Source organism: Prionailurus bengalensis, chromosome D1 (genome assembly GCF_016509475.1).
Source record: "Prionailurus bengalensis isolate Pbe53 chromosome D1, Fcat_Pben_1.1_paternal_pri, whole genome shotgun sequence".
NCBI classification, from domain to species: Eukaryota; Metazoa; Chordata; class Mammalia; order Carnivora; family Felidae; genus Prionailurus; species Prionailurus bengalensis.
The window spans coordinates 49,325,739-49,350,901 of NC_057346.1; the positions used below are offsets into that span (position 1 = coordinate 49,325,739).

The 25,163-nt window shown below is 37.5% G+C and overlaps 1 protein-coding gene across 1 annotated transcript in view; it reads right to left on the reverse strand.

Annotated features, from left to right (window-relative positions):
* ANKRD42 (ankyrin repeat domain 42) overlaps nucleotides 1–25,163 on the reverse strand; it is a 72,638-nt gene that overhangs the window by 22,765 nt on the left and 24,710 nt on the right. Inside the window, exons 6-9 of the mRNA XM_043580098.1 lie at nucleotides 18,995–19,195; nucleotides 15,077–15,202; nucleotides 10,912–11,017; nucleotides 7,298–7,473 (exon numbers count right to left, since the gene is read on the reverse strand). Coding sequence (XP_043436033.1) covers nucleotides 7,298–7,473; nucleotides 10,912–11,017; nucleotides 15,077–15,202; nucleotides 18,995–19,195 — 609 coding nt within the window. The remainder of the gene's footprint in view (nucleotides 1–7,297; nucleotides 7,474–10,911; nucleotides 11,018–15,076; nucleotides 15,203–18,994; nucleotides 19,196–25,163) is intronic.

The following is a 25,163-nucleotide window of genomic DNA, read 5'->3' on the forward strand; positions in this document are numbered from 1 at the left end:
TTTCGTTTGTTTCCATGTATTTTTTAATTTCTTCTCTAATTGCTTGGTTGACCCATTCATTCTTTAGTAGGGTGTTCTTTAACCTCCATCCTTTTGGAGGTTTTCCAGACTTTTTCCTGTGGTTGATTTCAAGCTTCATAGCATTGTGGTCTGAACGTATGCATGGTATGATCTCAATTCTTGTATACTTATGAAGGGCTGTTTTGTGACCCAGTATGTGATCTATCTGGGAGAATGTTCCATGTGCACTCGAGAAGAAAGTATATTCTGTTGCTTTGGGATGCAGAGTTCTAAATATATCTGTCAAGTCCATCTGATCCAATGTATCATTCAGGGCCCTTGTTTCCTTATTGACCGTGTGTCTAGATGATCTATCCATTTCTGTAAGTGGAGTGTTAAAGTCCCCTGCAATGACCACATTCTTATCAATAAGGTTGCTTATGTTTATGAGTAATTGTTTTATATATTTGGGGGCTCCCATATTTGGTGCATAGACATTTATAATTGTTAGCTCTTCCTGATGGATAGACCCTGTAATTATTATATAATGCCCTTCTTCATCTCTTGTTACAACCTTTAATTTAAAGTCTAGTTTGTTTGATATAAGTATGGCTACTCCAGCTTTCTTTTGACTTTCAGTAGCATGATAGATAGTTCTCCATTCTCACTTTCAATCTGAAAGTGTCCTCAGGTCTAAAATGAGTCTCTTGTAGACAGCAAATAGATGGGTCTTGTTTTTTTATCCATTCTGATACCCTATGTCTTTTGGTTGGTGCATTTAGTCCATTTACGTTCAGTGTTATTATAGAAAGATACGGGTTTAGAGTCATTGTGATGTCTGTAGGTTTCACGCTTGTAGCGATGTCTCTGGTACTTTATCTCACAGGATCCCCCTTAGGATCTCTTGTAGGCCTGGTTTAGTGGTGACGAATTCCTTCAGCTTTTGTTTCTTTGGGAAGACCTTTATCTCTCCTTCTATTCTAAATGACAGACTTGCTGGATAAAGGATTCTTGGCTGCATATTTTTCTGTCTAGCACCCTGAAAATCTCGTGCCAATTCTTTCTGGCCTGCCAAGTTTCAAAAGAGAGATCAGTCACGAGTCTTATAGGTCTCCCTTTATATGTGAGGGCACGTTTACCCCTTGCTGCTTTCAGAATTTTCTCTTTATCCTTGTATTTTGCCAGTTTCACTATGATATGTCGTGCAGATGGATTCAAGTTACGTCTGAAGGGAGTTCTCTGTGCCTCTTGGATTTCAATGCCTTTTTCCTTCCCCAGATCAGGGAAGTTCTCAGCTATTATTTCTTCAAATACACCTTCAGCACCTTTCCCTCTCTCTTCCTCCTCTGGAATACCAATTATGCATACATTATTTCTCTTCAGTGCATCACTTAGTTCTCTAATTTTCCCCTCATACTCCTGGATTTTTTAATCTTTTTCTCAGCTTCCTCTTTTTCCATAATTTTATCTTCTAGTTTACCTATTCTCTCCTCTGCCTCTTCAATCCGAGCTGTGGTTGTCTCCATTTTATTCTGCAGCTCATTTTTAGCATTTTTTAGCTCCTCCTGGCTGCTCCTTAGTCCCTTCATCTCTGTAGCAAGAGATTCTCTGCTGTCCTCTATACTGTTTTCAAGCCCAACGATTAATTTTATGACTATTATTCTAAATTCACTTTCTGTTATATTGTTTACATCCTTTTTGATCAGTTCGTTAGCTGTTATTTCCTGGAAATTCTTTTGAGGGGAATTCTTCCGTTTCGTCATTTTGAATAGTCCCTGCAGTGGTGCAGAACTGCAGGGCATTTCCCCTGTGCTGTCTTGAATAACTTGCGTTGGTGGGCGGGGCCGCAGTCAGACCTGATGTCTGCCCCCAGCCCACCACTGGGGCCACAGACTGGTGTGTGCCTTCTCTTTCCCTCTCCTAGGGGCGGGGATTCACTGTGGGGTGGCGTGGCCTGTTTGGGCTACTTGCACACTGCCAGGCTTATGGTGCTGGGGATCTGGCGTATTAGCTGGGGTGGATCGGCAAGGTGCACAGGGACGGGAGGGGCAGGCTCAGCTCGCTTATCCTTCAGAGATCCGCTTCGGGAGGGGCCCTGCGGCACTGGGAAGGAATCAGACCTGCTGCCGGAGGGACGGATCCGCAGAAGCACAGTGTTGGGTGTTTGCACGGTGCAAGCGAATTCCCTGGCAGGAACTTGTTCCCTTTGGGATTTTGGCTGGGGGATGAGCGAGGGAGATGGCACTGGCGAGTGCCTTTGTTCTCCGCCAAGCTGAGTTCTGTCGTCTGGGGCTCAACAACTCTCCCTCCCATTGTCCTCCAGCCTTCCTGCTCTCTGAGCAGAGCTGTTAACTTATAACCTTCCAGATGTTAAGTCCCGCTTGCTGTCTGAACACACTCGGTCTGGCCCCTCCGCTTTTGCAAACTAGACTCGGGGGCTCTGCTTTGCCGGAGAGCTGCCCCTCTGTCCCGGCTCCCTCCCGCCAGTCCGTGCAGTGCGCACCACCTCTCCGCCCTTCCTACCCTCTTCTGTGGGCCTCTCATCTGCGCTTGGCTCCAGAGAATCCGTTCTGCTAGTATTCTGGCAGTTTTCTGGGTTATTTAGGCAGGTGTGGATGGAATCTAAGTGATCAGCAGGACAGGGTGAGCCCAGCATCCTCCTACACTGCCATCTTCCCCCCGATTCTATCAAAAACAGATACTTAAATACAGTGAACAAACTGGTGTTTGCCAGATGGTATGTGAGTGGGTGTGTAGGTGAAATAAATAAAGGGGACCAAGAGGTACAAACTTCAAGTTATAAAATAAGTAAGTCACAGAGGTGAAAAGTATAATAGGGAATATCATCAATGATATTATAAGAATGTTTGACAGTTATAGATGGTGACTACATTTATCATGGTAAGCAATATACAAAATTGTCGAGTATATATATTGTATCCCTGAAAGTAAGAAAACATTGTATGTTAATTATACTTCAATTACAGAATGTAAAAAAAGAAACTACAATGAGATCCCACTTCACACTCATAGACTAGCCTTAATCAATCAAACAATAACAAGTATTGGCTAGGATGTAGAGAAAATGGAACCCTCAAACATTGTTGATGGGAATGTTAAATGATGCAGCCATTTTGGAGAACAGTTTGGAAGTTCCTCAGAATGTTAAACATGGAGTTACCAAATGACTCAGCAGTCCCAACTAACTCCTAGTTTTATACCCAAGAGAAATGAAAAAATATGTACACACAAAAACATGTACATGAATGTTCATAGCAACAGTATTCTTAATAGCCCAAATATGAAAACAACTCTAACATCCATCAACTGGTGAACGGATAATAAAATGTAGTGTATCCATACAAGAACACTATTTGGCAATGAAAAGTAATGAAGTACTGATCCACGTTACAGGATATATAAACCTTGAAAACATTGTTCTAAGAGTAAGAAGCCAGTCTCAAAAGACCACTTATGTATCATTCCACTCATATGAAATACCCTGAATAGGCAAATCTATACAGACAGAAAATGGATTACTAGTTACCTAGTGATGGGGTCTGGGGGGAAGGGAGAAGAAAGCACGAGTAAAGGGGAACGACTACTAAGAAATGTGGGGTTTCTTTTGGGTGTGACGGGAATGTTTAAAAATTTACTATAGTGATGGTTGCACAAATCTATGAATATACTAAATAACATTAAGCTGGGTACCTTAATGGTAATTTGAATGTACCTCAATGGTAAATTGAATGGTATGTGAATTATGTCTCAATAAAGCTACTGAAATTCTGAAGGGATCATTAACTCTGAGCTTCACTACAGGGTGATCTAGGTGGACTGTTTGTTGGGAGCCCCTGATATCAGCATCTTCAGGTCTTCACTTGCTTGCATCTGCCAGGGAAGAGGCTTTCACCATACCCTGGAGAGTAATGATCTGCCTGACAATGCTCTGGAAATTCTTAACAACATTTTTTTAATTTCTTTGTTCATTTCTTTTGTTTTTTAGATTCCACTTACAAGTGAAATCATATGGTATTTGTCTTTCTCTGTCCAGATTATTTTCACTTAGTGTAATACCCTCCAAGTATATTCACATTGTCACAAACTGCAAACAAACAACAAAGAGAGAAACAGACTCATAAATACAGAGAACTAGTGGTGGCCAAAGGGGAGGGGGGGTGGGAAGATGGGTGTTTAGGATTAAGAAGCACAAAGTTCCAGTTCTAAAGTAAATAAGTCACCAGGATGAAAAGTAAAGCAGAGGGAATATAGTCAATAATAGTGTAATGCACATCATGGTGAGCATTTCATAACATATACAATTGTTGACTATGTTGTACACCTGAAACTAATTTAATATTACACATCCACTGTACTTCAATTAGAATTTTTTAATTTTTAATTTTTAAAAATCTAGACGGGAGTTAGAAATTTTCCTTAGAGAATGTAGTTTTGGTCTAACTAGTTCTTCCTGCCCAACAAACCAAAAATACTTTCTACAGATCAAGAGGAAGGGAACAGACATTTACTGAGCCTCTATTAAGGGCTAGGCACATTCCATTCTCTAGTGTATTAATCTTTTTAACTCTGTGGGGATGACATTATAACATTCTCATTTTTATAGATGAGGAAACTGAGGTGCAAGGATTAACACAGCTAAGAGTGGTGAAATTCTAATGTCTGAATTCAGTGCCCAAGCTCTACTCCCTTTTTTTAAAATTTATTTATTTTTGAGAGAGAGAGAAGGAGGGACGGAGAAAGAGAGAGAGAGAATATGCCAAGCAGGCTCCATGGCTCATGGGTTCAAGCCCCGTGTTGGGCTCCATGCTGATGGTACAGAGCCTACTTAGGATTCTATTTCCTTTTCTCTCTGCCCCTCCCCCACTCTCATGCTCTCAAAATAAATAAATAAACTTAAAAAAGAAATTCCTTTAAGGAGCACCTGGGTGGCTCAGTAGGTTAAGCGTCAGACTTCAGCTCGGGTCATGATCTCATGGTTCATGGATTTGGGTCCCACAGCGGGCTCTGTGCTGACAGCAAGGAGCCTGGAGCCTGCTTTAGATTCTGTGTCTCCCTCTGTCTCTGCCCCTCCCTCGGTCATGCTCTATCAAAAATAAACAAACTTAAGAAAAAAATTCTTTAAAAAAAAAAAAGGCTGCATGGGAATGCAAGCTGGTGCAGCCACTCTGGAAAACAGTAGGAGGTTCCTCAAAACACTAAAAATAGAACTACCCTACCACCCAGCAATGGCACTACTAGGCATTTATCCATGGAATACAGGTGTGCTGTTTCGAAGGGACACATGCACCCTCATGTTTATAATAGCACTATCAACAATAGCCAAAGTATGGAAAGAGCCCAAATGTCCATCGATGGATAAATGGATAAAGATGATGTGGTATATATATATATACCACATCATCTTTATATATATATATACACAATTTATTTATATATATATACAATTTATTTATATATATTGTACATATGTATAATATGTACATATATATGTATAATATGTATTATATATACAATTTATATATATATATATACACACACACACACACACACAACTGAGTATTATTCGGCAATCAAAAAGAATGAAAATTTGCCATTTGCAACTACGTGGATGGAACTGGAGGGTATTATGCTAAGTGAAATTAGTCAGAGAAAGACAAAAATCATATGACTTCCCTCATATGAAGACTTTAAGAGACAAAACAGATGAACATAAGGGAAGGGAAACAAAAATAATATAAAAACAGGGAGGGAGACAAAACAGAAGAGACTCTTAAATATGGAGAACAAACAGAAGGTTACTGGGGGGGTTGTGGGAAGGGGGATGGGCTAAATGGGTAAGAGGCACTAAGGAATCTACTCCTGAAATCATTGTTGCACTATATGCTAACTAACTTGGATGTAAAAAATAAAAAATAAAAAATAAAATTAAAAAAAAAAAAAAGGCTGCAAAACCAGAATGGAGCTTTCTTTGTAGCATCACTGGTAGTTCCAGGTCCACATCAGAGACCCCTGGAGCCCAGGAAATCTGTGCAGACATTCTGCATCTGCTCTTGTACAATTTTAATTTGGTGTCCTTAGCAAATTTAAATTATATTAAAAACTTCATCTAACCTTAGACTGGCAGGTGAGTATGTTCTCTTCCTGCCCATTCATAACCCACCTGAAATGCTATGCTCTCCCCTACCTCCCAGTCTACTCTCTACCCAGCAGCTAGAGTGATACTACTTGTAAACATAGATCAGATCATTCCCATCCCAAACCCAACCAGTGGCTTCTATTTAAAATAAGAAAAATTTAAAAATTTTAAAAACCCATAAAATCCTAATTAGGCCCTATACAATTTGACTGGGCCCCTGCTTACATCCCCAACTTTATCTGTTACCACTTCCTTGCTAATTGTACTCCAGCCACACTTATTGAGCTCAAGTCTACCCCATAGCCTTTACACACACAGCTCCTTCTGCTTAGAATGTTCTTCCAAGATCTTCATATGGCTCATCCTCATCACTCAGAGGTCTCTCGTCAAATGTCACCTCCTCAGAGAGGCCTCCTCTACTGGTTATCTTATCTTTGGCAGTACTATACCTTATTTTCTTTGTGTACTTATTTTCTTATCAGCTAGTCATCACCTTCCCTCAACCACCACCACCAGTAGAATGAAATTTGCTGGCAGGGCAGGGATTTTGTGCTGTTCACTGTTTCATCGATATGTGCAACAGTGTCTGGCACACAGTAGACACTCAATAAATATTTCCTATTATTAATCTGTAAAAATCATTTGTCAACTAACCATGGAAATCATTGAGATGTTTACTTCCCTGTTTCCTATGACCCACTTAAGTATTTTTTCCTCCTTATAACTTTTTCCTCCCTGAGGGACAGAGATTATGTCTTACTTTTTTTTAAACGTTTATTTACTTTGAGAGAGAGAGAGAGAGAATGGGGGGGGGGGGTGGTCAGCAGAGAGAGAGGGAGAGAGAGAATCCCAAGCAGGCTCCATGCTGTTAGTGCAGACAGAGCCACAAACTGTGAGATCATGACCTGAGTCAAAACCAAGATTCGGATGCTTAACCAACTTAGCCACCCAGGCACCCCTCTTACACTCTATGTGTTCACAAACCCGTAGCACAAACATTTGTACTAGTCTGGCTTCCCCCCAAAAATATCAAAGTATTTTTGTTTGCAGATGGTTAATTAGAATAATTTCCATATTTGTGGTAAAAAAACTGGCTATGGTATTTCTTAAAAAATAAATCAACAGAGTTGGCACACTTACTTCTGGCATTTGTCTTATCCAACTCACTGAGACATAGATCATCCTTGGCATCAGTGCTTCCCTCAACACCATGTCTTAAGAAAAACTTTGTATCATTTTCATCAATTTCATTCTCATCATCCAAGTCATATTTTTGTAGCCCCTCTAATAGCTTTACAGCCGCTAAATGGGCAAACCTGTGGGAAAGAATCAGAAATTAATAAGATCCACAATCTTCTTCAAACTGAAACGACAGTTTGAACTTAATTTAGCAGATTACACTCTGTACATTATGCCACCAACCCATCTACCAGTAAAGGAGCAAAACTGTACCTGGGGGTGCCTGGGTGGCTCTGTCAGTTAAGCATCCAACTTCAGTTCAGGTCATGATCTCATGATTCATGAGTTCAAGCCCTGCATCAGGCTCTGTGCTGACAACTCAGAGCCTGGAGCCTGCTTTAGATTCTGTGTCTCCCTGTCTTTCTGCCCCTCCCCCGCTTGTGCTCTGTCTCTGTCTCTCTCTCAAAAATAAATAAACATTAAAAAAAAAATACAAAAAAACACAACTGTACCTGAAGGTCAGTGACAATTTGACATACAACCAGCTCAAAGAGTTACTGAACACTAAGGACAAACAGTCCTATTACAGGCTATTTCATAATCTGTATTGGCAAAATCCAAATGGGAGAGGAGACCCAATATCAAGACAATATGTGGTGTGCCCTAGACACAGCTGGTCAACTGTATAGAAAGCCCAGAACCACCTTATTTGTTACCTATATTTACTACCTTTTTTGATGGCCTAATTTAGATTGCAGAACTAGTTCTGTTTCCAGTTTTAGGGTAACTATATATATATATGTATCCCCTTAATTTTCATCCTTCCTCAACCCAAAATACTTGGCATGGTTTTGAAATGTAATGGAAAAACAGTGACTTTTTCTATCCATGTTTTCTATTTTCTTTGATCTTGCCCACATCTCCATGAAGCTTCCAGTAATATACCCTAGGTTTTGGAGCTGACATGATTGTATGTAATCTGCATATTTTTCTCAGTCATGCTAATTGAAGTGCTTAATGTTTCTTCTTATCACATGGAGAACAACTCATTAAATACAAAATCTCAAATCCTATTTTTTTCCACATACTTACATAACCATATGCACACATATGTCCTCCCCTTTCACCAGGTACTACAAACATTAACAAATATTTGAGGAAGTTGTAAGGTTAACAGAATTCATTATCTCTACTACTAGGTTGCAATTTAACAGCTATCATTTACTGAGTACTTGCTTTATGCCAGATTCAAGTGTATTTGTTTTTTTTTTTTTTTTAGTTTATTTTGAGAGAGAGCGTGCATGCATGCATGTAAGTTGGGAAAGAGGAGGGGTTGAGGGAGACAGACAGAGAGAGAGAGAGAGAGAGAGAGAGAGAGAGATTGAGAGAGGGAGAATCCCAAGCAGGCTCTGCACTGTCAGTGTGGAGCTCAAACTCACAAACTGTGAGATCATGACCTCTGCTGAAATCAAGAGTCAGATGCTTAACCCACTGAGCCACCCAGGAACCACCCCCACCCCACATTTTTTTTTTTTACAATTTATTCAAGGTTATTTCTATAATAGTACACATACACCTAAAATTTTGGTGCATGAATTACAAAATTCTAATAGGTATACAGTGGAATCTCATTGTGGTTTTAATTTGCATTCTCCTAATGTAAATGATTTTGAGCATTTTTTAAATGCATATTTGCCATTTGTACATTTTCCTCTGGTGAATAAACAGAATCAAATGCTTGCAAGAAAAAGAAAACAAAAGAAACTCACTGCTAGTGAGAATGCAAATTGGTTTGATCACTTTTGAAGGCACTTTCGCAGCTTCTTATAAAATTAAACATACTCACAAACTTCGCACATGACCTGGCAATCCTACTCCCAAGTATTTACCCAAGTGAGCTAAAAACTTATGTTCACACAAAAACCTGTATGTGAATGTTTAAAGCAGCTTTATGCATAATAAACAACAAATGGATATAATCAAGATATCCATTGATAGGCTACTGGATTATAGAACTATTAGAATACCACGGAATTCTACATCTAATGGAGTATTACTCAGCAATAAGAAAGAAATGAACTACCAATACATATAAAAGAATCTCAAAATAATGATGCAGAGAGAAAGACGCCAGATTTATAAGAGTTTGCACTGTACTCTAGGAAATGCAAACTAAACTACAGTGACAGAAAGCAGATCTGCATCTGCTGGAGGAAGGGGAAGCAGAAAGCAGTGGAAGGAGAGAGATACAAAGGGAGCACAAAGAGACTTTTGAGGATGATGGATATATTCACTCTCTTGACGGTGGTAATGGTTTCACGGGTACATACGTTTATCAGAATTCATCAGTTAGTACTATACAAATATGCATACTTTGTCATATGCCAATTATATCTTGGAAAAGCCATCTTCCAAAATAAAAATAAAGTGGGCCTGAGTTGATTATGATCCTCGGTATGTGGAACCGCAAAACCATGCTCCGGGACTTCAAAGAAATCCCTCAAAATTTTAAGGAACATGAACTCACAAAAATTGCAGAGCAATTCAGTGAATGATTACGTTCTGGCATCCTGTCAAACCTCATTTGCAACTTTTAGCCCACATTTCTACCTTAGATTCAAGCAGTTCTGAACCACATACACCTCCTCAAACACACAAGGTACTATCTTACAATTCTGCCTTCTTAAAGCACCAGCATAAACATTGCTTCCTCCAAAAAAAGCTTTTTCCCTGACCTCTATATAAATTCCATCTCCCTTCAGGTTCCTTCATAACTCTTACCATCATCTGTGTTAACATTTCTCTCCCCCAACTTTCAAATAGGAAGATCTGGGTACTTTTTCTCCTAAGTTCTTACTGTATCTTACACATATGTTATAATGATTATAGTTAATAATTATTATTATGTACATTGTCTCTTCACAAGATTGCAAACTTGAGGGGAAGGACTGTGTTTTTTCATCTTTGTAATCCTAACACTAACCATAGCACTAGGGACACACTATGTATGCAGGAAATTGAATGAAAAACAACCAAATGAACAAATGGATTGACTGAATTTTCCCTGAGGACCTGACCTGAATGAGGGGGTGTTCAATATTAGGTGTTATATTTAATTCAGACATAAACATCAAAATTTGTTTCAAAACCTATGTGACTCCAAATTGATTATTCCTTTTTATCACACAGTATTTCACACAGTATGAGCATTTGTGGGACACAACTCTCCATTGTGTACCACTGTTTTAAGTACTGTAGAATGTTTAGCATTCCTGGACCTGACCTCACTATATATCAGTGTTGGTCTCCAATCACTGTGACACTCACTCCTCCACACATTTCCAAATCCCCTCCCTCCCCCAGGAAAGGGGACAATATTATCTCCCAATTGAAAATCATCACTTTAGAGAGAAGAGTTGATGTCTCATCCAATGTCAATTCAGCTTGAAAATTGTCATTCCATCAGTATTTGACAGAGTCCTAAAATTCCATTAAATCCTCAGAGTTTTCTGAGTATAAGAGAGTATATACAAAAGTTTAAAAACAGAAGAAAGTAGTAAAGCACATAGGGATACCTCTTAGCCACATCGCTGGGTTTCTCCCCTGCTTTGTTTGTAATATTACTGTCTGCTCCCATTTTAATTATCCACTGCAAACACTCTATGTGGCCTTGCCCAGCAGCTGTTTCAAAAATACAAACGGAAAATATAGACAAAAAAAGTTAGTAGTAACAATTATCTGAAAATCTTGGAAAATCCCATTACAGAGTATTTTCACAAATACTGATCCTTATAATAAACAACAAAAGTAAGTTGGGAAGATGTTACTTTCTCTGTTAATTTACATATTCATTAGACAAACATTCTACCAAATATCTACTGTGCTAGTCTCTATACAGAGGACTTTCCCTACATATATAAAAGCTGAAGCTCAACGAGGTTATTTATTTAACATCACACAGCTAGCAAGGAATGGATTTGAAACTATAATCTAGGTGTTCCCAATCCTTATCCAGTGTTTGCCTGCTGCTATTTATAGGTCCTGACTAATCTTGTATCTGACCAGAACGTGAGCACAATCCAGCCACAGGGACCCACAAGGACTTCAGATATCTTGCATCATCTTATATAAAGAGGTTATTCTACTGACTCTCAAAACTCAAAATTTGCAGGCCCCTGATTATCAGAACCATTTACCACCTTTTTCAAAATCTTGTTAACACATGCACCCAATACTAATTTTCACCTCCATAGCTCTGTTTACATGTCTTCTCACCTAGTACTCAGCACTCAACCAGTGCTCATCTAACCTCTATCCATCCTTCTAGATTCATCTCAAGACTCTGGGAAACTGGGAGAAAAACTTAATAAACTTAAAAGACCTGATTTTAGGTCTACTAAACAATGAGACTGGAGGATAGGACAGAACTTAGCAAGTGGCTGGCACATAAAGACTCTCAATAAAGTCTGTAAAGTTGATGAGTGAATAAATGAATGACAATATTAATAAAATGTCAGCTTTGTTCTTACCAGCTAGCTGTACAACCTCAATCAAGAAAAGTGATTCCTCTGGACCCCAATTTCCTTATCTTTTACAAAGATGATTTCATATTTTTAAGGAGGGTACACTGCTGCTTCATAAAATTACAAGGATTAAATGTGATGACAGTTTTGCATCCCGTTAAATATCATATAAGATATTATTTCTGAATTCCCATGAACTCTCGTTAATAATTTAACCCTTACCAAATTCTTCTTTCCTCAGTTCCTACTCTTGAATTCTTATTGCCTGTATTTTAACAACCAAATCCTTTTTGCCATTTATTACATCCTAACTTCTACAAATCTCTAGTTGTTCATATTGTAAGTATGTGGCTCCTTAACAGGAAGGTCTGGATCTCATAGAGTCTACACAGTGCAAGCATGCGGTTGGTGCTAAATATAAATGCCTCTGTAAAATAAATCAAAGACTAGGAACTTCTGGTATATCTTTGGCGTCCCAAAAAGTGAATTCACCTCCAATATCGGCAACAGAGAAAAGAGGACAGAAAGTCAGAAGCAGTGACAGAGTAACCCCATCACTACTGTACGAATTCTTCCACCATTCTCTTCTTCACTCAGAGCCATCTACCAAACTCAGAGTTGGCCCCTGAAAAGCCTGGGCCTTCTTCCTGTCTCCTACAGCAAACTCAAAACCAGTTAACAAAGAATACTATAAGATTTCCCAGACCTTTAGAAATAACCCCATTTTAGACAAAGATGGCAACATACTCTGTTTTTAAGATTTACAAAATAGTATTTATGTATCATGGATAACAGTTTTATAAGACAGAATGAGCTTAACCAAACATTTCCATGTTATTACACAAATACTGTTTACAAAAAAGGGAAAGAGAGGCAAAAGAATTTCTCTAAAATGAATTACAATAAGAGGATTTTTACCCAAGATCCTTATTGTATACTGGTTATGATATGTTTAAGAATTTAATCCATGTTTTATAAGAGAACAGATAAAATATTCAGTGGCTAGAAATTTTTAAGAAATTATTTGCAATACTTATGGCTTAGCAAATGAAAGGAAGGAGCAGTCATGGTAGATTTAAAAATCATTAAATGATTAAGAAGAAAGCCTCAATAATAAACACAGCAGCTTATTTACTGAATCAATATATAAAATAAAGGAAAAGAAGCAGAAAGATTGATAAAATGTGGGAAAGGTGAATTAAATCATAAGGAGACATCAACTTTTATTTGACCAATTTGGCTATAATCTAAACATACAGATGTTTGCCAGGAAAGGCAAATGTACACAAAATGCCCCTTCTCCCCATTATAGCCACCTCTCACCCCTCTACCACACCACCTGATCCACTCCTGGCCCTAGGTGTCCTCAGTGGATAGACTGACAAGAGAAGGGGTGAAGAGCAAACACTACTGGTTCCTCCTCAGTTTTCACCCTCCCATCTCACAATGGTTGCATCCCAAACACCCTATCGTTATACATCAGTCCCTTTAGAACCTTCTTCCAGATCTCTCATTTCCATCTTAGTTCCAGTGGTGAAGAAGTGACTGAGAAAGGCTGAAAACCAGCCTTCAGTGAAACTTAATTGTTCCTGGAAAGATGCATATTAAGCATCATGAGCAAGCCTATCTTTTGCTACAGTGTCTAAATGATACTCCACATATCATAATATTAGTAATAAGAAGTGCTTATATCTAGGATATGAAATGAGGGCTTTGCTCCAGGGCACCACATTTTAAACTATCCATCTATAGAGCACATTTTAAGTCTCCTCCCCATTCGCAAATCCCATGGTAAAGAGTTAAACCCCTAGACAGCCAGTAGAGACAAAGGAGTGAGATTTTCCAAGTCTAGGGTAGAGTGTTTGCCAAAGTGGAAACCTCTTTGTGTGTAGGGGAAATCTCTTTGCATTCCCCTTCTTCTTATGCCACCTAAGCTCTCTCTTCCAAAACTACTGGTACACATGGTACTTAGATTCTATACTGGAGATTCCTTATGAATTAAACCAACTTTAATAATTAAACTAAGAACCTAACCGACAGGAACATAGTCTGTGATCAGGACCAGCAGAAGTTATTTATAAAAATAAAAACCTAATCCAAACACATGACTGCAGGAGTGTCAGGGTGGCTCAGTTGGTTAAGCACCCGACTCTTGGTTTCAACTCACCTCATGATCTCACAGTTCGTGAGTTTGGGCCCCGCATCGGGCTCTGTGCTGACAGTGTGGAGCCTGCTTGGAATTCTGTGTCTCCCTCTCTCTCTGCCCTGCCCCACACTCACCCCCACTCATGCTGTCTCTCTCAAAAATAAACAACTTTTTAAAAAATTAAAAAACACATGACTGCATTAACTAGACTACTTACTGTCTTTTACTCTAACATTTTTTAAGGGCTTTTTAAGAAATCTCTATACCCAAAATGGGGCTACAACTCATGACCCCAAGATCAAGAGTTGCATGCTCCACTGACTGAGCTACTTGGCAGGCCCTTTAACACTTTTACAAGAATTACCTGCCGTTAGATTCTGAAGGAACTTATATATCACAAATGAGGCGGAATGGAAATTTCAGATGGGGTAAAGATTTGGTTTTTGATTTTATAAATACAAGGAAGATTGGCAAGAATAAATCGTAGAGTACATACTCCCAATAAGGACTGACAATTTGACAGTCTGATTAAAAAACCAAAAAGCTAGTTAACATGTTAGAATTTCACATAGAAGGAAGGAGAGAATGCAGAGAAAAGTGGTAGACATCTTGAAGATATGTTCAAATCAAACATTCATTGATATTTCTATGGAAGTGAAAACATTTTTTCAGAGTCTAAGAAAGAAGAAAAATTTGCTACACCTTTTTCTCAAGTTCTGGTATACCTTTTTCATGCCTTAGCATGAATTAATACACCATTATTAATCCAAAGAAAATGTCAGCCCTAAGAAATTTCTCTAGCAGTCAATTTCATATCTAAACATGTCAGTATCACAAGAGAATTTCTATTGGAATTACCCTAAATGTGACAATTTCTGACATCATAAAAGGAATATCACACTTCAATTGAAAATTAAGCTCTCTGAGTACCATATAAGGAAGACTTAAATGTCCTAGGATATCAGGAAAAGTTTTACACTTTCACATGTTTCTGAAGTATAATTATTTTAAAAGGTAAATAATTCAAAGGTAATTATGTCAGAACTGAAAACAAAACCAGGAATAACTCACCTTTATGCATAGGAGTCGATCCATTATTATCACGTTCATTAATATTGATTACTCCATCTTCTATTAATTTCTTAAGCATTTCCAAATCACCCTTAAAGGCAGCCATATGACCTGGAAATGCTAAGGCTATGAATAGAAATTCAGTATTTCAGTAAACACATGAGTTCATTCTATTTTTCTTGACTCAAGCAGTCACACATTTCAGATTTCAATATTAACTCAATTATGATAATGTTATATTGGAATTAGTTTGATTGATGCAATAACAAGTAATAAAAAGGACAATCATAAAGATTATTATTAACTGTGTAGCCCTTCCACCCCTCAGGACCTCAAACATGCCAAGTAATATTGTACCAGAACTATGCTTAGCTATATTCCATTCTTCCCTCAGGCCACCACAAAACACACGATGGTCATTTTCAACCCTTCACATGAAGACATTTTTGGTCTAAAGTCCTACATTTGCACAGAACACTCACTCTCTGTTTGCAAGTGAAGAAAGCAAAATAAAGTGGAAGCAGATAAAGTATACATAAGTATGTATACAAACACATACACATATACACATGCCTGTGTAAAAGGGGCTGACCTAGCTCCTAACTACACATTAAATACCTGATAAGATGTTTTTACTGATAACAACTCCAAGATCAGGACCTGAGCCAAAATCAAGAGTTGGATGCTTAACCAACTATGTCACCCAGGTGTCCCTATTCTCATTTTTAAATCTGAAAAGGAAACAGAATAGCCAAAGAATATTAAAAAAAAAAATGTTTAATGTTTACTTACTTTGGAGAGAGACAGAGAGATAGAATATGAGCCATAGAGGGGCAGAGAGAGAGGGAGACACAGAATCCAAAGCAGGCTCCAGAATCTGAGCTGTCAGCACACAGCCCAACGTGGGGTTTGAACTCACAAACAGATCATGACCTAAGCTGAAGTCATATGCTTAACTGACTGAGCCACCCAGGCGCCCCAAAGAATATTTTTAAAAGAAAAAGTTAGAGACTTACACTACCTGATTCTAAATCTTACTATATAAAGCTAGAGTAATCAAGCTGTAGTATTGCCAGATATATCAAATATGGTACATCTATACAATAGAATACTATTGAGCAATAAAAAAGAATGAACTATTAACATAGAGGAATCATTCTCAAAATGGTTCCATTAGAAAATTCAAACTAATCTATAATGACATAAAGCAAATCAGAGGTTGTATGGGGCCTACATCCATACAGTTGAATACTGTTGAACAATAAAAAGGATGAACTATTAATATACATAACAGGGATGAATCTTAAAATGGTTCTACTAGAAAATTCAAACTTAGGGCACGTGGATCGCTCAGTAGGTTAAACATCTGACTTTGCTCAGGTCATGATCTCACAGTTCATGAGTTCGAGTCTGGCGTCAGGCCGTCTGTTCTCAGCACAAAGCCTGCTTTGGATCCTCTGTCCCCTTCTCTCTCTCTCTCCCTCCCCTAGCTTGCATTCTCTCTCTCTCTCAAAAATAAAACATTAAAAAAAAAAAAAAGAAAATTCAAACTAATTTATACTAACAGAAAGCAACTAAGTGGGCCAGGGTGAAAAGAGGGGTGAAAGATAAAGGCGTATTATAAAAAAAACCTTCAGAGGTGGTGGAAATGTTTTCTATCTTGATTGTGATGGTTTCATGAGTGTATACATCCAAACTCACCTAACAGCACACTAAATGAATACAGTTTATTACATGTAAATCATACTTAAATAAAATTCATTTTAAAAAAAAGGAGGGGGCGCCTGGGTGGCTCAGTTGGTTGAGAGTTCAACTTCGGCTCAGGTCATGATCTCACGGTTTGTGAGTTCAAGCCCCACGTCGGGCTCTGTGCTGACAGCTCGGGGCCTGGAGCCTGCCTCAGATTGTGTGTCTCCCTCTCTCTCTGCTCCTGCCCTGCTCACACTCTGTCTCTCTCTCAAAAATAAATAAATATTTTTAAAAAATGTTTTAATAAAAAAAGGATATCCCCTTAAAAATAAATAATAAATAATAAATTAAATAAGTAAATAAATAAATAAAGGATATCCTCATCAAAGTGAAAAAACAAGCCACAGTGTGAGAGAAAATATCTATATCTGATAAAATTAATAAAGGATTAGAATCTAGACTGTATAAGGAACTCAAATTATTTAGAAAAGGGCAAAGAATACAGTTTTTAAAAAGGGAGAAAAGTATAGGCAGGCAATTCATAGAAGAAAAAAACTAGAAGAACCAATAACTTACAGAAGGATGTTCAACCTCATTCGCAATCAAAAAAATGAAAATCAAAATACAAATTAAACCTTTTCATATCCAATCAGCTGGCAAACATTTTAAAGTCTGACAATATCAAATATCATTTCTCTAAATTCCCGTCAAACGTTGCTGATTAGAGTGCAAACTTCTACAAGCACCTGCTGAAGAATGTAGCAATGCCTGTTTATACTGACGAAGGGCATATCCCACCAAGCAAACCCTAAAGTAGAATATCACACCTATTTACCCAAACAGGGCTCTTAACTCTCAGTCTTCAGAGAAGACAGGCAGTTCCACCAGCAGCCTCATCCAACAATCCCCATGTGCCATAAAAATATTTTCTATGTGGGCTCTGTGTTAAAAAGGTAGTAAAGCACTTCTCCACAGAATCTCTTGTATGTGTATATAAGAAGACACATACAAGAACATTCCCAACCACATTACTATAATAGTGAAAAACAATCTAAATGTCAAATTGGAAAATGGATAAATAATGGTTTTCATAAAATACAATACTATACAAACACTTAAAAAGAATAGGTATATCTATCAGCTTAATAAAAACCCCAAAACATAGTATTTTCTGGAAAAAAGCAAGGAATAGAAGAATGAATACTGTTTTATGTCATTTCCTTAAGATTTTAAGAGAAGTTTCAAAGACTACTAGTCATCCACTAAAATCCCCTTCCTTCAATATTAAGGGAGTTGTAGCTGAGTAAGTCTTCTCAGCTAAATACTGAATTCTCCAGGTTTCCTCACAGCTAGTATGCCCACGTGGCTAAACTTTTGCCAATGGAATTGTTAGCAAAAGTGATGGATACAAATTAGACCTTTAAAATCTCTGGTCCTAACCTTACAGTCTTGCTCCTCCCCACCTCCTACTGAATTAGCTACAACCAGAGAGAGCTAGTTGGAAAGAAAGCCAGTTCTTGAATGACTGCACAGCATAGATTCACTCTCCAATCTGGGCTGTCATATAAATCCTTAAGCTGCTGAATTTTATGATTTCTTTGTTAGAACAGGTTAAGTCTCTTACTCCAAAAACACAGAGTAGTGCATATTTTTGTAAGTACATATACATTAAATATAAAATATGTAGGGACACTGGGTGGCTTAGTCAGTTAAGCATATACTCTTGGTTTCAGCTCAGGTCATGATATTGTGGTTTTATGAGTTCAAGCCCCGTGTCAGACTCTGCACTGGCAGCATGGAGTCCGCTTGGGATTCTATCTGTCTGTCTCTCTCCCTCTCTCTCTGCCCCTCCCCAATTTGTGCTCTCTCTCAAAATAAATAAACTTACTTAAAAAAATTAAAATTAAAACCTGTAGAATGGAATTCTAAATTGAAAACAATATTTACCTCTGAGAAGGAAGAAAAAGAATGATATGAAGGAGACAGAACCAAGAAACTTTAACTATATGTATAACAGTTTATCCTTAAATTAGTGGCATAAAGAATGGTCATCACATTAATCTCTATATATTTCTGCCTAAAATATTTTATAATACCAAAGACAAACTGAATGAATGGGTAGACAATTATAAGTAACATATTTAAATACAACATTTTCCTTATAACTTATTTTCTTTTTCCACTTACTCTACTTATTAAATGCTACCACACTCCAGGTTTATTACTTACTTTCCTGATCTTTTGAATCACTTTGTTCATACTCAGCCCCTTGGATAAACTCCAAAATGTTCTGTTTAAAGAACCTCTGGGCCAAATCCAGTACATTTTCTCCATTATCATTGAAGGCTTTTAGAGCCTGTGTGGTGCTGTTCATTCTACTGAGTAGGAATTTAAAACAGTGAAGGTGGCCTTCCATGGCTGCTAAGTGAACTGTAGGTGAGAGAGAAAAAGAATTTAATTTTTAAATTGACAATAAGATAACTTGAAGAAACAAAGAACAATATTGGCTCTAATCCTCACCAGGAGATGACTGTCCCTTCCCCATGTAACAGGGACATACTGTAAGCAATGGTAACACCTTCTCTGCAAGCCCACAAGTCCTTACTCAGCCTTCTAGTCGTGCTAAAGCAACTAAGTGGAGTTACACTTACTGTCAGAGTGCAGAGGCCAGATGAGAGATACCAAAGAGCAAGCCCCAGAACATTTTCTTGAAGAGAAATCCCAATTATGCAGCTTATAATTACATGAGAAAATACTTGCTAGGTAAGACAGATGATAGATATATTTATTTTAATGTTTTGGAAAAAACGGAAGAAATAAACCAAAATAGTCACTATGGGGGCACCTGGTGGCTCAGTCTGTTGAGCGTGTGACTTTGACTCAGGTCATGATCTCACGGTTTGTGATTGCTGCTATCAGTGCACAGCCCACTTTGGATCCTCTGTCCCCCTCTTCTTGCCCCTCCCCTGCTTGCACACTCAAAAATAAACAAACATTAAAAAAAATAGTCACTATGCAAATACAAATGTTATTTTTATCACTATGTATTTTGTCACTTTTCCATAGACATTTACTCTTTTTATTAAAAACAGGAAGACTGGATCAAAACTGCAGACAAAGCGCACATACTGCCTCACCATTTCTACTCTAAATCCTTGAAAACAATAGAAAAGAGACTTTCTGAAGCCAAAAAGATCTAGAAAAACAAACAAGAACTCCAAGAACAGACAAAAGAATGTTAAGGAATCCCTGAAAGAAAATATACTGAAGCAGGCTAAAGGGGAGCCACAACCCAAAATCCACAAAAAAATAAGAATGGTTCTGGGGGATTACAAGCTTAGGGCAGTGACTACGAAGAACAAGAGTGCCTTTACATCTCTGGAGAAGGGAGTATTTGGGCAGCAGCCCAATCAATATGCAAATCTTACCACTGGAGAAGTAAGGCAGCACCGAAATGACCAGTGTAATGCAGGAGAAACAAGATGTAACAACACCCAAAAGAGAAGTTGCTGGCACATGCCATCTACACTTTCTCAGCTGACCTTCCAGGAAAAACACCAAAAAACCCCTCTAAAATTTGAGAATCCTCTAACAGCTTACTCATCATATATACACATACATGTCTTACAGGCATTTCTAACTTAACACATCAAAAACTCAACTCCTCATCCCTCTTGCACACATTTTCCTTACATAGTTTTCCCCATCTCACTTAATAGGAACTGTCTCTTTTCCATGTAGTTCATGCCCAAGACCCCGGAGCCATCCTTGACTCCTCTTTCTGTCACTCTCTATGTCTAATCAATCAGCAAATCTTATTGGCTCTATCTTTACAAAATACACAGACCCCAGTTACTTCTCACAATCTTTGCTGCCTCTACACTGCTCCAACCAAAGAGCAGCATTAAATTATTATATCAGTCTCACAAGTGGTCTATTTCTCCCCTTGCCATCCCCACACCCACAATGCAATCTATTATAAACAAAATAGCCAAAATGATGCTCTTAAATGTATTCAGATCATGTCACTGCAGTGCTCAAAATTCTTCAATGGCTCCTGTTACCTCTCTGACCTCATCATCTATTACTCACTCTCTGATATCTGTTCCAACCACAATGACTCACTGTTACTACTTGCTGTTACTCAAATACACTAGGAACACTCCTGCCTCAGGAGCTTTATATTTGCTATCACCTCTTCCTATAATATTCTTTCCCCACGGTAGTCATAAGATCTGCTACCTCAACTCTGCCAGGTGTTTATCCAATTATCACCCCCTCAGTGAAGGCTTCCCTGACCACGCTTTTTTAAACTTCATCCTCTTTACTCTCTTCTCTGATTATCCATACACATATCCCTACTTAATATAATTTATATTCTTTTGATTATTGCCTGTCTCTCTCTGACCAGCATCACATGAAGGCAGAGACTTTTGCCTGTTTTGTTTGCTGTGATATCCCCAACACACAAGAGGGACTGACACATAGTAGATGCTCAGGAAATAAATGTTGGATTAATAATTTAAGACAGAGAGAAGCCTGGGTGGCTCAGTCAGTTAAGCATCTGACTTTGGCTCAGGTCATGATCTTGCGGTCCATGAGTTGGAGCCCTGCGCTGGGCTCTGTGCTGACAGCTCAGACCCCAGAGCCTGCTTCATATTCTGTGTCTCCCTCTGTCTCTGCCCCTACCCCCCCCAAATAAATAAACATTTTAAAAACTTAAAACAAAAACAAATAACAATTTAAGATAGAGATTTGAACACAAGCAGTGTATACTAAAGCCACATTCCTAATCTCTATATTATACTATTAAAAAATATACTATATATAGTCATAAATGTTTTTATATGCTTAAAGAAATAAAAGTTGGAAATTTTTAATGAGCAGGCAAAAAGACTTTAACAAATGATCAGGCACACTTAATAAAGAACCAACTAAAAATGAAATTACCCCCTACCTTGTATTACAGAAAAGTCAGTTCCAGGTGGGCTGGTGATCTACATGTGCAAGTGAAATAATAAAATTTCTAGAATATAAAAGAATGTTTTCATGACCAAAGCGTAGGGAAAGACTTTTTTTAACAAGATTCAGAAAGGAATAACCATAAAGGAAGAGCTTATTAAACTTGACTACATTAGAGTGAAAACTTCTATTCATCAAAAGATATCTTAAAAGAATGAAAAGGCAAGACAGAATGGAAAGGATATTTAAATAAAAGATATTTGCAACACATAACAGAGAGCTTGTGTCTATTATATAGAGAACCCATACAGTTAATTTTTAAACACAGAGAAAACTCAAAAAAAAAATAGTCAAAACATTTGAACTGGTACTGCACAAAAGAAAATAATGAGGGGTGCCTGGCTGATTCAGTCAGAAAACCATGCAGCTCTTGATCTCGGGGTTGTGAGTTCAAGCCCAAGGTTGGGTGTAGAGATTACTTAAAATAAATATATTTTTAAAATTAAAAAAGGACAGCAAACATTAAAAAAAAAACCAACCAAATGGCCATTGAACATATGAAATGATGTTCTGTAATACCAATCAATAATTATTTTAAATGTAAATAAACTATTAAATACTCCAATCAAAAGATACAGTGTGACTATATGAATTAATAAAAATAAGACCCATCCAGACACCTGGGTGGCTCAATTAAATGTCCTGACTCTTGATTTCAGCTCAGGTCATGATCTCATGGTTTCCTGAGATTGAGCCCCACGTCCGGGCTGTCAGCACAGAGCCTGCTTGGAATTGTGTCTCTCTCCTCTTTCTCTGTCCCTCCCCCCACTCTCACTCTCTCTCAAAATAAATAAACTTGAAAAAAAAAAAGAAAAGAAAGAACAATCCATCTATATGATGCCTACAAGAAACTCATTTCAGACCTAAAGACACATGCAGACTGAAAGGAAGGGATGAAAAAAGATATTTCACAAATGGAAGCAGAAGAAAGAAAAGCTGAAATAAAAATCCTTATATCAGACAAAATGATTTTAAAACAAAGACTGTAACAACAAACAAATAAGGACATTACATAATGATAAAAGATCTGTGCAAAAAGAGAATTTAACAACTGTAAATAACTATGCATCCAACACTGGAGCACCTAAATACATAAAGCAAATATGAACAGACATAAAGGGAGAAAATGATAGTAATACAATAATAGTAAGGGCCTTTAAAACTCCACTTACCTCAATGGATAGATTATCCAGGATGAAAATCACTAAGGAAATAGTGGCTTTGAATAACAGATTAGACCATATGGACTTAACAGATACATACAGAATATTCCACCCCAAAACAGAAAAATACTCATTCATTTCAAGTGCATATGGAATATTCTCTGGGACAGATCATGTCAGGCCACAAAACAAATCTCAATAAATTTAAGAAGACTGAAATCATATCAAGCATTTTTTCCAATTACAATAATATAAAACTAGAAATCAAGCACAAGAGAAAAAAAAACAGAAAAAAACACAACATGTGGAGGCTAAACAACCTACTACTCACCAACCAACAGGTCAATGAAGAAATCAAAGAGGAAATCAAAGTATACATGAAGGCAAAAGAGAATGGAAGCATATTGATCAAAAATTCTTGGGATGCAGCAAAAGCAGTTCTAAGAGGTAAGTTTATAGTGATACAGGCCTACCTCAAAAAACAAGAAAAATCTCAAATAAACAATCTAACCTTACACCTAAAGGAGCTAGAAAAAGAAAAAAAGAATACCAAAGACTGCAGAGGGAAGGAAATAATACAGATCAAAGAGGAAATGAATGAAACAGAGACTGAACAATAACAAAAACTACAATAACAGTAAAAGAAAAGATTAATGAAACCAAGGGCTGGTTCTTTGGATAAACAAAACAAAATTTATAAATCTTTAGCCAGAGTTATCAAGAAAAAAATAGAACTCAAATAAATTAAAATCAGAAATAAAACAGGAGAAATAACAACTGACACCACAGAAATACCAAGAAATATAAGAGACTATGAAAGATCATATACCAACAAACTGGACAACCTAAAAATGAAGGATAAATTCCTAGAAACATAAAATCTTCCAAAACTTAAATAGGAAGAAATTAAAAAACTGAGCACACTGTTTACTAGTTTAAAAAAAAAAAAAAAAAGAATTGGTAATAAAAAAAACTCTCAATAGGGGAGCCTGGGTGGCTCAGTTGGTTAAGCATCTGACTTCAATTCAGGTCATGATCTCACAGTTCATGAGTTCGAGACCTGCACTGGGCTCTGTGCTGACAACTCATAGCCTGGAGCCTATTTTAGATCTTGTGTCTCCCTCTCTCTCTCTGCCCCTCCCCCACTCATGCTCTTTGTCTCTCAAAAATGAATAAACATTTAAAAAAAAAAAAAGCCTCTCAACAAACACATCCAGGATATGAAGGATTTACAAATAAATTCTACCAAACATTTAAGGAAAAGTTAACACCTATTCTTTTCAAAATATTCCAAAAATTCAGAGAGGAAGAAAAACTTCCAAATTTGTTCTTCAAGGCCAGCATTATCCTGATACTAAAATCAGACAAAGATACTACAAAAAAAAAAAAAGATGATGACAATAATGATGATACTGACTACAGGCCCATATCTCTGATAAACATAGATACAAAAATTCTCAACAAAATATTAGAAACTGAATTCAATAATTCACTGAAAAGATCATTCACCACAATAAAATGGGACTTAGTCCAGGGAGCAAAGATGGTTCAATATTCAAAAATCCATCAGTGTGATACAACACATTAACAGGAGGAAGGATAAAAACCATATGGTAATCTCACTAGATCCAGAAAAAGCATTTGACAAAATACAACATCCATTCATGATAAAAATTCTAAACAAAGTGGGTAGAGGGAACATACCTCAACATAGTAAAAGCCATATAGACAAACCTATAGCTAACATCATACTCAATGTTGAAAACCTGACAGCTTTTCCTCTAGATCAGGAATAAAACAAGGATGTCCACTCTCACCACTTGAATTCAACATATTACTGGAAGTCCTAGCCACAGCAATTAGACAAGAAAAATAAAAGGCATCTAAATCAGTAAGGAAAAAGTTAAATTATCACTATTTGCAAATGACATGACACTATGCATAAAAAAACCCTAAAGATTCCACCAAAAAACTACTATAAGTAATAAATGAAGTCAGTAAAGTGGCAGGTCACAAAATTAATATACAGATATCAGTTGTGTTTCTATATACCAATAATGAAGCAGCACAAAGAGAAATTTAGAGATCAACTCCAGGGGTGCCTGGGTGGCTCATTTGGTTAAGTGGCCAACTTCAGCTCAGGTCATGATCTCATAGTTCGTGAGTTCAAGCCCCGCATCGAGCTCTGTGCTGACAACTCAGAGACTGGAGCC